The following is a 15,790-nucleotide window of genomic DNA, read 5'->3' as shown; positions in this document are numbered from 1 at the left end:
AAAAATGATAAAACAAGAAAAAGGAAAGAATTTTTTGGGTAAAGAAGCAAAAAAATAAGAAAGTTTAGTACGGCAGGCTTGAACATCATGCAATGCCATGTCCGTTTCTGTTAGCATAAATTCTCAACGACACATAATCCCTTGTATAACACACTTTTACATATAAACAGACAAAATCTTACCCTAGAAACTTACAGTTTGTATAAACTTTTTGTTTGTTTGTGTGTTAAATGTTTCTTTTTTGTACAAAAACTACAAATGATTCGTCAACTGCGAGTTACCAACCTTGATGCTTTGCCCAGGCTCTGCTGACTGTCACCACCACTAGGTGGCAGAAGTGTGTGTTTGACAGAGATGGTGCCACTGGGATGTGTAGCATTGGGAGGGTTACCAACAGTGATGATAGTTACGGTCCCTTCCGTCTGGCTTGAAACAGATCGCACTTCTTTCTCACCTTGGCTGCAAACAAAACAGACATGGTTTGGAAATTTTAATTTCTTATTTCAGTTTTTAACACACTGTTGGCATCTACGACCATGAAAATAGGTACATTGGTTTACACCCTTTAATTGATTAAAAAAACCATTTCAGCCTTCCCGCCTTTGAGAGACCTCGCTTTTGACTGCTTGTGGACTGGGTGGCCGAGTGGACTGGGTGGCCGGGTGGACTGGGTGGCCGGGTGGACTGGGTGGCCGGGTGGACTAGGTGGCCGGGTGGACTGGGTGGCCAAGTGGACTAGGTGGCCGAGTGGACTGGTGGCCGAGTGGACTGGGTGGCCGGGTGACCGGGTGGACTGGGTGGCCAGGTGGACTGGGTGGCCGGGTGGACTGGGTGGCCGAGTGGACTGGGTGGCCGAGTGGACTGGGTGACTCGGCCTGGGTGGCCGAGTGGACTGGGTGGCCGAGTGGACTGGGTGGCCGAGTGGACTGGGTGGCCGAGTGGACTGGGTGGCCGAGTGGACTGGGTGGCCGAGTGGACTGGGTGGCCGGGTGGACTGGGTGGCCGAGTGGACTGGGTGGCCGAGTGGACTGGGTGGCCGAGTGGACTGGGTGGCCGGGTGGACTGGGTGGCCGGGTGGACTGGGTGGCCGGGTGGACTGGGTGGCCGGGTGGACTGGGTGGTCGAGTGGACTGGGTGGCCGAGTGGTAACGCACTTGCGCTCGAAAGCGAGAGGTTGCGAGTTCGACCCTGGGTCAGGGCGTTAGCAATTTTCTCCCCCCTTTCCTAACCTAGGTGGTGGGTTCAAGTGCTAGTCTTTCGGATGAGACAAAAAACCGAGGTCTCTTCGTGTACACTACATTGGGGTGTGCACGTTAAAGATCCCACGATTGACAAAAGGGTCTTTCCTGGCAAAATTGTATAGGCATAGATAAAAAATGTCCACCAAAATACCCGTGTGACTTGAAATAATAGGCTGTGAAAAGTAGGATATGCGCCGAAATGGCTGCGATCTGCTGGTCGATGTGAATGCGTGATGTATTGTGTAAAAAATTCCATCTCGCACGGCATAAATAGATCCCTGCGCCTTGAGTCCGAGTCTGGAGATACGCGCGCGATATAAGACTTCATATATATATAACCACTGTGTAGTTACCTCCATTTTAAGACCCTACTTTTTGAGGCCTGCATGGTTTTCTAAGACTTTTAGAGGTCTTAAAAAGGGGGTTCCACTGTAGGAGAAAAAGTATTTGAGAACCAGCAAATGTCATAATTTCTTGGCTTTTGCCCACAAAGTACAAATAAGAGAGAGAGAGAGAGAGAGAGAGAGAGAGAGAGAGAGAGAGAGAGAGAGAGAGAGAGAGAGAGAGAGAGAGAGAGAGAGAGAGAGAGAGAGAGAGAGAGAGAGAGAGAGAGAGAGAGAGAGAGAGAGAGAGAGAGAGAGAGAGCAGGCATGGGAATTGAAAAAAGTAAAAAAGGCTGAAAATTTGTAAGTAATGGCAAAGTCGACGGCGCAACGGGGTTCGGGGACATGCCCCCCTGGAATTTTTTTTCTCCAAAGAACCCAAATGGTGCAATTTGGTGTCATATAAGCTCCAAGTTTGCCATTAAATTCAGTTTTTAGAACCATTTTTGCCTCCCCCATTTATTTTTTCGGCGGACACTTTTGCTTTTTTGGCGGAAAAAAAAAATTCGGTGAAAATTTGCCTTTCGGCAGACAATTCCCATGCCTGAAAAAGAGAGAGAGACACACACACACACACACACACACACACACACACACACACACACACACACACACAGAAAACAGTTTTGTAAATACAAACAAGGAGATCGATACACAAGTACAATTTTGCATGACAGTGAAACTCACATTTTCTTAAAGAAGAAAAATAAGAATTATTGGTTAAAACAGGTCTCAAAGGTGAAAACATGATCAGGATTTCAAATTATTCTGTCCACTGGGAAAAAAAAGTATCATAAATGAGTTTCACTCACATGCACAATGTACTTCTCACACAGAGCAAAAGTCCCAGGAAATTTAAAGAAAGTTTTAATCATTATAATTTGTGAGTCGAGTGGCACAGCCGTTAACAATTATCACAGTTGGCAGTTCTTAAATAAGATGACATGCACATGTAGCTCACAAAACATCAACATCACATTCTGTCTAAGAGTTTACATGTCAAATATTACCTGACTAAATTATGAAAAATTCTATCACAACTTCTGGTTTTTCCTGTAGTATGTTTCATATCAGTAACCGCATGAGTAAGTAAGAATGGCCTGCAGTAAATTACAATTAAACAGATTAAAAACATGTTATCCACCTGCACCTGCAGCCATGCATCCACAACACCCATACCATCTGTCTCTTTCTTTTAAGTTCTGGGAGGTGATTAACCTTGGGGTTGTCAAGTGCAAAAGCAAGAATAACTTCTATAATATCAGTGTGCATCTCGTGGCCTTTGCTAATTGGTGAATTTCTACTTAAAAAACACAACAGAGTGTGATAGGAAAAAATTCTAAGTCTCAAATGATGTTTGTAAACTGAAGTTTTCTATTCATACGGACCAACCCACACACACACACACACACACACACACACACACACAAACACACAAACAGTGACACACACACAGTGTCACACACACAACAACGACAACAACAACAACAACAACAACAACAACAACAACAACAACAACAACAACAACAACAACAACAACAACAACAACAACAACAACAACAACAACAACAACAACAACAACAAGCAGCTACACACACAGAGCAATCACCACTGCGACATGCAACCCAAACAAACTACAGCAAACAGGGGAAACTTCACAGAGGAAAAGTGAATCCAGACCTGGGTAATCAATTGTGACCCTCCACCATGAAATGAGTTGCATGTCACCTCGCGTGGTTCTGGGCTAGGCTTAATATAAGTCCGGGGAGTGTCTGGTAACAGTGTGAGGGTCACCTTAGTCACAGGCTTATAACTCAAACAGCTTTTGCTCTTTTCTGAAATGGTTTTCACCACTGGATAGTGGATAGAGCATAAAAAACTCTTTAGGAAAATGTTAAAATATGAAAATCATGCAAAGGTGACATGTGACTCATTCCGTGGTGGAGGGTCACAATTGTCAACCATAAAAAAAAGTGCATAAAATGAATGAGAGAGAAGCAGCCCACTCAAAGGAGGAGAGAAAACTTTCAACAAGAGATTGAGCACCCAGTTTTTCCAGGTCTTGACTTTTCACTGCTGCCCTGTGTGCTATTTGCATCTCCTGTTCCAGTCATGCTGCCATAAGCCCAAACATCAACAACATGCATAAATTCAACTTTTCTGACACGGTGAACATGCAACATTTTTAGAGAAAAACGACTAGAAAGAGTTCTGCGCTGAATAGTGCAAAAATGCCCCTGATTACCACAAGCAATCTGTTGTATTGCCAACAGAGAGAAACTGGATTTCTTTTTTATTCAGATAAGCTAACTTCCCAGATCAAAAGGGATGTCCATAAAACCTTGCTGCAATTATTTCTGTTGACCAAGTAAAAGAAAAAAGTAAACTTCAAAAGCACACCAACCAAACAAACAAAGGAAACAATGTGTTACCAACATGTATCAAATTCTGCAACTGCCTGACTTTAGAATTACCATCCTGAGTTTACCATCCTGAAGATGTCAGCGACTGTCTGACGAAAATTTGATGAAGAATTTACCAAAACTGGTTACTGTTGAGTTTTCTTTTTGTTTAAGCCCTGTCCAGACTTGGACGCCGTTTTACGCTCTATGCGCCGCAGGCCGTTTTGTGCGTCGCGCGGGATTTGCCGAGTGGCCACACATCGACGATTTTTTTCACAACGCGGAGCGGGTCACCTGACAAGAAGGTTCAGTTGCATTCGACTGCCGCGCCGCGAGCAGCTGACGTCATCGCTCTGGTTTGCTCTGATTGGTCAAATTTCCGTCGTTCTATGTCTGTGTCATAGAAATTAGAACACGCGCTATTCTTCTGAAAATAACGCTTCGCGATCATAGCACGACACGGTGCGCCCAACGGGGCCGTTTTGAGCATAAGTCAAATGTGGACAGGGTCGGCCGGGAGTGTCTGGACGGGCCTTTAGAATTACTATTCAGACAAATGATAGCACACAGGGCTCACCATACATGTAGTTATCAGCATGCAAAGACTGCACCAACATGAATATTCAAACATGCATCTCACAGTTTCTAGTGGACACCAACATGAATATTCAGACATGCGTCTTACACTGACCAATGGACATGATGAAATGTGACTTACTATTTTTTGTTGTCCTCCTTGATCTGCTGCACCAGAAGTCTGACGGCACTGGACCCGCTGCTCGCCTGCTTGTCCACTTCTCCCATGATGCCTTGCAACAAATGATGGTGTGCCTGTCCCACTCCGCGGATCTCTTGCAACACTAGCGGCTGATATGTGGGGTCTGTTGTGTTTAGCTGTGATGCCAGATACTCTATGGATTTTTTTCCTTCCTCCTAAAAAATGACAGATGGATCAGGCGCACTTGAATACCTTCATCTTTATAATAACTTTTTTTTGTTTAACTCTCAGAAATTTAGTGCTGGTACATGTAGCAGTTTCTTTTTTTCTCCTTGCTTACATCTTGCCTTACCCCTGATAATAAATACTATGTAAGAAGGAACAACGGCACAGCAACAGTGGATACATATACATTACACAAAGCCATGCTCTCTCTCTATCTCAGACACAGAAAGACAGACAGAATGTACAGACAGACAGACACAGACAAAAATACTGCACACACAGGAAAAAAGAAAAATGCAGTATGTACTGAACCACAATCAACAACCTCTACACATATATTCTATATTCTCATAGTAATACTTGAACTGATGGAGTGATGAAATCAAACTCAATCCATGTTTTTATGACCCAACCGAAGACTCCACAACGTACATTCTTATTCAATCAACCGACCAACCACTCACTGCTAAATCAACTCCATGCGGTTACCTCATCAACAGTACCAACAGTGCCCAGAATCTGAGCAGCCTGACAGATCAGCACAGGCTGCTGCTTGACGGCCGCAGTAATGGCGTCTCGATGCGGCACCATGCAGGCAGGGGAGGCAAGGGCAAGGTCAACAAAGATCATCAGGACGGTTGGAGCTTGGTTAGAGCTGTCCAGATACTTGCACATAGTCTCCACGTGTTCTTCCAACAGCTGAGAACAAAAAGAAGTTGTTAAGTTTGATACAAATTAGGAGATGGAGTCAAATGTATTTCGTCTGCAGTGTGCATGCTCAGGAAAAGTGTACTTTTTCATGACCAGAGGCAATTTCATAGATAAACAGATGAAAGAAAGGAAAGCCACTATAAGGTCTGATCAAATTTGACTTAGAGGCCAGATCCTTGCTGAGAGAGTTAAACCTTTAACAACAGCCTCTGCAAACAATTTGGAAAGCAAGCAGGTGAGCAAGTCCAGCTGGTGATTATTTCCCCAGCATGCAGAACAGGAGAAAAGATAATAATTAATATTGAATAACAATTACGCTACCAAATGAAAATTTCCATTCTGCAAATGTTAAAATATTTCAACATTAATTTCAAAAGTCTTTTTGCCTGCTATGAACATGGCTGTTTCTAGAATATTTACTCTATATTGCACAGCTGAAGAGAGCAAAAACATAAGACAACATCCTACAATGAAGAGATGAAAACGATTGAAAATTAATGTGGCGGATGCTGTTGATGACCTAAACGCTTAATGCTAGCATCAGTTAATACCTTGGGTTCCTTCTTTGCCACAGCCCCCATCAGTTGCAGCAGGTAGATACGATCGTTTGGCTCACATGCGTCCATGACACTAACGAGCTGAGGCAGGTGTTGATGGACCGGCTCTGTGTTCTGCTGGTAGATCTGTGGTAACACCTGGCCCAAGATGTAGTTACCTGCACACAGAAACTTTCGTTTGTCACCCACATATTTTCATTATTGTTGTTCAGGGATGGCCAAAGCGTCCGCCCGATTGCCAGGGGCGAGAAAAAAATCGTAAGACTTCCCCCAATTTTAAAACCTTGCTGTGTCGGATTTCCTGTTCTTCTTCTTCTTTTTCTTCTGCGTTCGTGGGCTGAAACTCCCACGTACACCCGTGTTTTTTGCACGAGTGGAATTTTACGTGTATGACCGTTTTTTACCCCGCCATTTAGGCAGCCATACGCCGTTTTCGGAGGAAGCATGCTGGGTATTTTCGTGTTTCTATAACCCACCGAACTCTGACATGGATTACAGGATATTTTTCATGCGCACTTGGTCTTGTGCTTGCGTGTACACACGGGGGTGTTCGGACACCGAGAAGAGTCTGCACACAAAGTTGACTCTGAGAAATAAATCTCTCGCCGAATGGGATTTCTTGTTCATAAATGTACCGCCATTTTAAGACTCTCCCCTTTTTAAGACCTGCTTTCTTCAGATTTTTGAAGGTCTTAAATGGGGGGTTCCACTGTCTTGTTGGCTCACGTAAGTGTAGCCTATGCGATGGTAAACTCTGTCTGTCTGTGCGTGTGTGTGTGTGATAGAAACTTTAACATTTGAAGACGTCACATTATGGCGTAAGAGGGTTAGACGTCACGCGAAGGAATTACTGAAAGTCTCGGTCATTGTTATTTTGAGCGGGCCGAGACTAGTTGGCAGTCGTGTCCCTGTAAGTAGGCTACACATGCAGACAGACAGATCTAGATCTAGTGTCTCGCTTTCTTGCACAGTGTCACCTATGCTTACTGTGTGTGTGTGTGTGTGTGTGTGTGTGTGTGTGTGTGTGTGTGTGTGTGTGTGACGGAGTTTGTGTTACTGTTTGTCGATTTCTTACGTGAGCCTTGAAGGCTTCGCCTCTTGTTTTTACCTTCAAGTACACTGACAACGATGAGTTGTGTGTGTTCTGCCAGCAAGTCTGCGTTGTCTATGGCCGCCAAGGAGAGATAACTGGAGACACTGCGGCACAAGTCTCGGTTCTCACAGTCCAACAGCTTGACAGCTGCAGGTATTGCTAGCTGCATCACACTGGACTTGTTGTAATACTGTCATGACAATGAAACACAAACATTGTTATCTGTAAGTCATGAGTGTGTCATACATTCACACACACACACACACATAAACAAACACACACTGCACACACACACACATGCATGCATACACACAGAAAAGTTGAATGTAAAAAGGCCCAAAATACCTAGACTGTAACATACTGTTATTAGTTTTTGAAAAATGAACAGTCAACAAAATAACCAATCTTGTGAACAAAATCTAATACAAAAAAAAAGCAAAAGACAACACAAAAACAAACAAGTCGCGCACGGCGAAATTACAACATTTAGTCAATCTGTCGAACCCACAGAATAAAACTGAACGCACTGCACTTTTTTCACCAAGACAAAACAACTTTGTCAATCCCTGCGGCAAGGAAGTCGCTCACTTATCCCGTGCAACATGAAGTGAAACTGACATGCAAGAACAGCGAAATAGCGTATTGCGGTAAGCAGGAAAACGCGCTTTTCTGTATTCTTTTTAACTTTCTGAGCTTGTTTTGTATACAACATATTATATCTATATGTTTTTGGAATCAGGAAATGAAAAAGAATAAGATGAAATCATTTTTGGATCGATTTCTTAAATTATAATCGTAGTACAATGTACTAATTAACCTATTTTTGTTAATTGTGATTACATTTAAAGAGTAAACATGACATATGTCATATTTTTAGATTCTTCTTCTTCTTCTTCTTGTCGATCACTCAGATGGAAACGCCGGTTCCCCGCGCAAATGTTGCCGTGCGCTGTAGGTCGTCCAGACTGCCATAGAGCTTCCCTTGCACCGTGGTCGCCTCCGCCCAGATCTGGCTCCTGAGGCCATCGTGTAGTGGGAAGGTCTGCAGCAGGTGTTATCCTCTGATGGTGAACCGGTGGTTCGGATTCAGGTGCGTTTCTTGGATACAGGCTACATCAATATTGTCGGCATACAGTCTTTCAGTGAGAGGAAGCTTTTTGCTGTACACTTCTTCCGCATTCCATTGAAGAATGTTCAGCGGTCGAGGAGTCTCCTGCGCGCTTGTTGTTCTTCTTTGGCCAGTAGCATTTACCCTCCGCCTCCGTAGCGGGACGGGGTGACCTCCGGTAACTTGGGTTGGGCCCCTTTGAGGCATAGGGCCCGGCACTCTACCAGCCCGGGGGGGACTCCACAGGCAGAGCACCATCACGTGTTGAATCGTCGTTGTCCATCATGGGAGTGAAATGCGTTGCACTGTCGTTACGCGCACTTTGGCCCTGCACATCCGTCTTCAGCAGTGGTTTCTTCTCCGACTTTTCCTTGTCGTAGGAGACTTGCCGTCCATGGCTGCAGAACGTCCCCCGTCCTTGGTTTTTTGTCTGAGTGATCCTTCTCATACCCCATTAGCCTCGGGGAGAGGTGGCTGAATTAGTCTGACCTCTACCCTTTGACCTGTCCAGCTTGGGTGGCCCTACCAGGAGTTTACACTCCCGCTGGCATAGCTCTCCGGGTCATCGAGGCACCCAAACCACCACACCGCCCTAAGAAATCAGCCTTGTGGTGGATTTTTAGATTCAAAATTTAATGAAGAATACGATGCAATCAATTTTAAGTCTGTTTGTGAAAATTCGATTTTAATGACAACTTTAATGAGCAAACTCATTCATTAATTTTTCAGCCTCCAAGCTGAAATGCAATACCAAAGTCCGGACTTCTTCGAAGATTACTTGACCAAAATTCAAACCAATTTGGTTGAAAAATGAGAGCGTGACAGTGCCACCTCAACTTTCACAAAGAGCCGGATAATTATGACGTCATCAAAGACATTTATCAAAAAAATGAAAAAAGCGTCTAGAGATATCATACTCAGGAACTCTAATGTAAAGTTTCATGAAGATCGGTCATAACTTGACTAAATGTAAAAAGACATCAAAAGCCTTTAAAAAAATTTTTTTTTAAAAGAATTACACTATTTACAGTACGAACTTACCATAAATAAACAGCTCATGATGTCAGAGGCAATCTTGGCATGCGGAGGATCTTCATCTTTACTGGTTTGAGCAAGTCTGTGTTTCTGGCACATTGCCAGCAGGTCCACCAGTGCTCCCGTGTTTTCTTCTATGCTTGATGTCTCCCTGGAAAAGTAAGAAAAAACATCAAATTATTGTTTGAAAAACATGCACACTAAAAGAGATCAAATACATACCTAAAAATAAAATCAAAACAACACTGCATGTCAGCTTTCCTACATAATTGTGCTGGGTCGTATCTTATTGCTCATAGGCAGACAGACAGACAGACAGACAAACAGACAGACAGACAGACAGACAGACTGACAGACAGACTGACAACACACCTACAAATGGCTCATGCAAACAGCCGCCCTAACCGCTCTTTAAGTCACAAGGCAACAATTTCAAATCAGGTTTTAAATAGCATTAGCAAAACAAAAACAAAACAAAAATGTGATTGATACAGACAAGGCAATTTTACTGAAATCCCTTTCAGAGTGGAAGAGAACACTCACCGAATCGCAGTGTTTACTCTGGTGATGCAGATTTCCACCACACTTTGGTCATTATCGCTGATCTCATATTCATCACTGTCTGCAATGGCATGGATGCCTTGCACAACTTCTGACAAATCTTTTTCAATCTCCTTGTCTTCCAGGGAAAACAGCATACCTGCTTTTGACAGGTCCCGTTTAGTCAGGACCTCTTCGAACAAAGTATGCATGGTGGAGTCTTGAAATTCTGAAAGCAGATAGGTATAGGTACAGGTATAGGGCCACTCATTGAATGAGATAGGCCTCGCTGCTTTTATACGTCCCATCATTAGTTTAACATCGTATAGATACATTGGTCTGTGTTGCATGCATAATTTGTAACTTGTGTGACAATGGTCACTCATCGTACTCATATAAACTTGATTTCATAAATATTTTTGTGTCCAGTTGGTTCCAAGTTGAGGTTAGTAGCCGTTTTAGTTTTGTGAGATAGTGAGTTCCAAACTGGTGCAACTCTATTGCTAAATGTAAACTTTCGTACATTTGTTTTTGCAAACTGTGTACAATTTATCAACATTATTTCTTATTTTATCAAACACGCTCTCAGCAAAAAAATATGAGCACATATTCATCATGATCAACAATAGTTAATAAAAAAACCACGAGATCCATAATGAAAAAAGTAAATATAAAGAAGACAATAAGAACAATACGAGAACAAATAGTCAAAACACAGAAACTAAAATTAAATTAATTATAAAAACTAATTATACGCAAATATTTGACTTTAAATCAGTCAGTGTACATATAAAACTTCTCAGCAGTCCGTAAAAGATAATTGGAACATGTACTGGGGGAAAAAATGCTGTTTCTTAAGCCGATCGACCTTGAAGCAGAGACATCAATTTTAATGAGGAACGCTGAATCTGTTTTAGATCTATAGATCTTTGAATTTACAAACGTGTCAAATTGAATTAGAATAGTTGTTCTTGTTGTAGTAACTACTAAACTAATATATATTTGTGCTAAAATGTATTTAGTAAACTATTATATATCATTATGAACATTTTGAAAAAGAACATTACATTTTATTTTTTAGCTGTTCAAGGAGTGTAACTCCTCATTTATTGTAATAGCTATATATATATATACTAGATGAATACCCGCTTCGCCGGGTACGGCTTCGCCGGGAAGAAGTCGAGCCGAATACCCGGCTGTGCCGGGGACCCGGCTTTGCCAGGTGTACGCCGGCTTTGCCGGCGCACCGCAAGAAGGAAGGGAGATAAACGCGCAAAACACTGGAGAATAGTAAAAATAATATAACGGGAATATGGATTGAGCGTTGTCGACAGTGACCTTCCAAAAATAGAAACGGGAATATGGATTGACGCCACACGAAGGAAGGGAGATAAACGCTGAAAACACTGGAGAAGATAAGGAAGAGTTACTGGGAATGGATCCAGAGAAAAACCAAAATCGGTTCAGCGCTGCACGCTGAGAGCACGTGTTGAAATATCTCATCGAGCAGGTTGTGTCCGGGGTGTAGCTGAATATGGCCACCAAATTTGAAACAGATCCATCGAGAACCTTGGGCGTGCATCGCGGACACACACACACACACACACACAGACACAAGTCGTATATATATGAGTTGTTCTTCAGTACTGGTGACAGAAAGGGGGAAAAGTGGTCAAAATTCAAATCTCTAGTTTTGTTTTTGAAATATAGCTTTTCATAAAGCAGAAATACTGTAGTATCTGATGTACCTAAGAAAAAATCACTTGTTTACATGGTTCTTACATAATCTAACTTTTAAAGCTGGTTCTTGTGTGTCTGTGTGTATGTTTGTATGATGACGATAGGACTCGAAACGGCTGCATGGACTGAGTCAGGAATTGCAGAAAATGTTCTTTGCCACTCGAGTCGTGTCATAGGGTACTTTTGGAACAGCAAATTTGAAAGGATTCTTCAAAAAACGGCGGAAAACATTATATACCCTGTGAGCTATCGAGGATCCTCCCCGTCTGGGCTGTCGAAACATGGTCTTGTTAAAAGACGTTTTCAAATGGTTAACGGGGAGATACACTCGAACTCGAAGCACATTTAGCGAAGTTATGTTGCCAAATCATCAAAGATCAACATTTCACTACACGGATCGATGCACACAGTCGAAATAGATGTGACTTTCACACGACCGAAGACTACTTACAAGCAGACTAGCAGACGACAAGATCTAAATATCTAGATCAGTGAGAGGAATCCGTTGAAGAACAGTTACTCCGCTTATTCGTCTTTAGTTAAGCTTATTTCCCCTGCCATAAGTTTCCTTGCAGATCTGCAGTCGCGTAGTGAAATGAACTGGTGTCATCGGAAGATTCTTCTCAGTCAATGATCAAAGCACAGTAAGTTCTATGCTGACAAAAGTCACTTTCGGACAACACGACGATTGACTTAATTTATGAGCCCAAAGGTAACAATATCGACAAGAATGTACGCATTTGACATTAAATGAAACATTCATAGACTGTTTCCAACTCACCAGATCTGCCAAAGAGCCGTCATTCGTGATAAAAACGATGATTTTAATCAGACAGGTATCGGAAACAAGTCTTGGTCACCTGCGTTATTCCTTCCGAGGCGACGTGACGGCGCCACATTTGTTTGTTTATGGCTGTTTATCGCGAAACAACACAGTTGAAATTTGTGTGTAAAATACCACAAATGTGTGGTGAATCAGTTCGTCATCTGCGTTTCGATGGTAATTCAGTCAGATTGGAGTTACTTTGAATCGAAGGCGAGGGTAACCGTTATTTGTGGGACGGCGTGAACAAATTTGATTGCAATATTTTATACAGAAAGTAAATTTCAATGATTCTGGCTCAGACTTGTAGATCTGTTATGCAGTGTTTTGGTAGTGTATCTGCTTTTCTGTTATGAAGCTCATTTGGAGTGATACGCTGATCGAAGTGGGGTACCCTATGTGGGACATCAGCCGTATGCAGATTACGCCTCAGAACACTCTCGCATTTCACAAAGACAACAATAATTTGCAACATTTCAAGAACTGCATCAGTTTTATTAGATACTATTTCAACAAAAAGAGCACAAACACGACTATTATCAACAACAAAGAAAGGGAGGTAAGTCTTCAAAGACGCACCAAGTGTGCGTTCCCATTTTTGGACGCCATTTTTGCTAGCATTTTCACAGTAAATCTTAATATTTCCATATCTATTGAATGATTTTGGTATTTTCTTTGATTGTGCCGATTCTCCTATCTCTCTGGCAATTTGTACTGAGTGCTTTGTGACCAGTTTCTCCCCTAGACTGTATTGAAAAATGCGTCCGTGTGAGCTGACCCCCACTTGTGACCAGTAGCAAAGAACAACTCTCATATAACATACACATCAACTACATCTCTAAGAAAGCAAACAGCACCCTCGGATTCCTCCGCCGCAACCTGCGCCACTGCCCATCAAACTGCAGGCACAACGCCTACCTTGCCCTCATCCGCCCTCTTCTTGAGTACGGTGCCACCATCTGGGACCCATACCTTAAGCAGGACGTCGAGAGATTGGAGCGCATACAGCGGAACGCATCCCGCTTCATCTCTGGTGACTACAGAACCACGACTCCTGGCTTCGTCACTGGGCTCCTACACAAGCTTCAACTACCAACCCTCTAGGAACGTCGCGAACACCTGCGTCTAACCTCCCTCTACAAAGTGGTTGAGGGGCTGGTGCCGGCAATCCCGCCTGACAAGTTCCTGATCCCTCAAAAACCAGGACGCCTCATTCGTCCACGTCAATCTTCCAGAGACTATAGCACCTCAAACCCAGTAGACAACTACATCAGGAACAATAGCAGATGCTTCACCGTGCCACGCTGTAACACTGAGCAATACAGACATTCATTTTTTCCAAAGACTGTAGTGGCCTGGAACCAATTAGATGAAGTAATTGTAACCTCGGCATCGACCGAGAGCTTCAAGTCGGCGCTGGCAGTAGCCAGACGACGATAAAGAATCAGCTGCGCACCCCCTACTCCGCTGCATCAATGCCAGACATCTGGATGACTTGTCCCACAAGTGCAGCGTAACTTACAGATGCAGATACAGATAGAGATAGATGTATATATATATATATATGGACTAATGGAGTTAAATTTGTGATAGCTCTATCTTGTTCTCACTCTCAGTCAACTTAATGATAATAATAATAGTAATTAATACTTATATATAAACCAGAAATCCCATTGATCAAAACCTTGCAATTTTGAAGAGTTATGAAGAACAGCTGGACCAAAAACATGACAAGCTCACACAGTGACACACACACACATTGACATTGCACACACAGAGTACACACAGACAGCGCACATACACATGTACTCTCTCTATCTCTCCCCCCCCCTCTCTCTCTGTGTAGAAAAAGTGAGCATGCCGTCCAAACAGGCAAAACAATAAAGCTTAACTGGTATGATTGGTAATTTTATTTTTAACCAATGTTTCTGTTACACTTCGTAAGTTCGTAATAAAAAAACAATAATATTTTGTTTGGTATGATTCATCGGAGGCAAAAACAACTACGTTACCTCAACAATCTGCGCTGAACCGAAGACACGTGCCTGTTTTCTACACCACTGAGCAAACTGTCACTGCCTGTGCGCTATATCGGTAGCAAAACTTCTGTGAAAGTGTGTCTTGTCACCAGGAAAAACAAACACATCTCTGGCCACCATCTTTACACTCAAGCCGAGAGTTATGTCCCCTAAATTTGTTGACAAAAGTTTGGCAGAAAATCAAGTAGGTAAAAATCTAATAAATTAGTGGATAACGTTACCCTAGACTTTAACTAAGATTAGACTCGTGAAAATATAGGCTTGGAAAGACATTTGTCCATAAAGATAACGAATTATTAAAAGTTTGCTAAAGTCTCGCGCAGAGCGAGAATTCCGACATCACAATCCAATGTACACAAATTTAGGAAGTCTGTGGTTGCCAAGAAGAGGAATGCAGGAAAATCATTGACAGGTACACATTATTATTGGGTGGATCGTTGCACTTTTATAACATACACAATAGCTGAGCAGATTAACTTCTCTAGATTAACAGCCATCCTCTGTGATAACGTAAAACAGGTACGATGGTTAGGTGTTGACGTTTGGCCATTATAATGGAGAGTGCATGCACATTCTTTTCAAGTTTGAATTTTGTGTGCAGTGTAACTTCGGCGACATACATACTTTCCCACAGTTCACCACGTTGTTATTTTGCTTGCAGTAATATGTGTTCAATGATGTGACAAATTAATTCATAGTTATGAGAGATTGTTTGAATTTTAAATTGTCATCACAGGAGGACTTGCTGAAGCTTGCACTGTTAAAGTTACTAACACTAACACTAGCTGTCATCACTACAAGCAGAAGGTCGTCATCATTGGTTTTAGACGATGTTTCATTGACTCAGAATTCTGTAGAAACAGGTTTTTGTATTATATATATGTGCCTGCCCTTGCTTAGCAATGAATCTGTTAGCGTAACAAGTCTGTTGCAGATATCAGCTTCTGCCATGTTCATCACATGCACCTGAGTTGTTCTTTGCTACTGGTCACAAGTGGGGGTCAGCTCACACGGACGCATTTTTCAATACAGTCTAGGGGAGAAACTGGTCACAAAGCACCCAGTACATGCCAGAGAGATAGGAGAATCGGCACAATCAAAGAAAATACCAAAATCATTCAATAGATATGGAAATATTAAGATTTACTGTGAAAATGCCAGCAAAAATGGCGTCC

At 42.5% G+C, this 15,790-nt stretch overlaps 2 protein-coding genes across 6 annotated transcripts in view; one reads left to right on the top strand and one right to left on the bottom strand.

The window, feature by feature from the left end:
* Nucleotides 1-14,736, bottom strand: part of LOC138978306 (ventricular zone-expressed PH domain-containing protein homolog 1-like) — a 29,667-nt gene extending 14,931 nt beyond the window's left edge. Inside the window, exons 1-8 of the mRNA XM_070350999.1 lie at nucleotides 14,589-14,736; nucleotides 10,017-10,242; nucleotides 9,480-9,624; nucleotides 7,346-7,520; nucleotides 6,232-6,395; nucleotides 5,459-5,668; nucleotides 4,745-4,959; nucleotides 286-459 (exon numbers count right to left, since the gene is read on the bottom strand). Coding sequence (XP_070207100.1) covers nucleotides 286-459; nucleotides 4,745-4,959; nucleotides 5,459-5,668; nucleotides 6,232-6,395; nucleotides 7,346-7,520; nucleotides 9,480-9,624; nucleotides 10,017-10,225 — 1,292 coding nt within the window. The 5' untranslated portion in view covers nucleotides 10,226-10,242; nucleotides 14,589-14,736. The remainder of the gene's footprint in view (nucleotides 1-285; nucleotides 460-4,744; nucleotides 4,960-5,458; nucleotides 5,669-6,231; nucleotides 6,396-7,345; nucleotides 7,521-9,479; nucleotides 9,625-10,016; nucleotides 10,243-14,588) is intronic.
* Nucleotides 14,737-14,954: 218 nt separating this feature from the next.
* Nucleotides 14,955-15,790, top strand: part of LOC138978298 (centrosomal protein of 104 kDa-like) — a 54,560-nt gene continuing 53,724 nt past the window's right edge. For all 5 annotated transcript variants that reach the window (XM_070350980.1, XM_070350978.1, XM_070350979.1 and 2 more), the window contains exon 1: nucleotides 14,955-15,027. The gene's annotated coding sequence lies outside the window, so the exon portion shown is untranslated. The remainder of the gene's footprint in view (nucleotides 15,028-15,790) is intronic.

This window comes from Littorina saxatilis, linkage group LG10 (assembly GCF_037325665.1).
Source record: "Littorina saxatilis isolate snail1 linkage group LG10, US_GU_Lsax_2.0, whole genome shotgun sequence".
NCBI classification, from domain to species: domain Eukaryota; kingdom Metazoa; phylum Mollusca; class Gastropoda; order Littorinimorpha; family Littorinidae; genus Littorina; species Littorina saxatilis.
The sequence above is the reverse complement of the archived record's forward strand: the minus strand, read 5'-3'. Positions and strand labels throughout refer to the sequence as shown.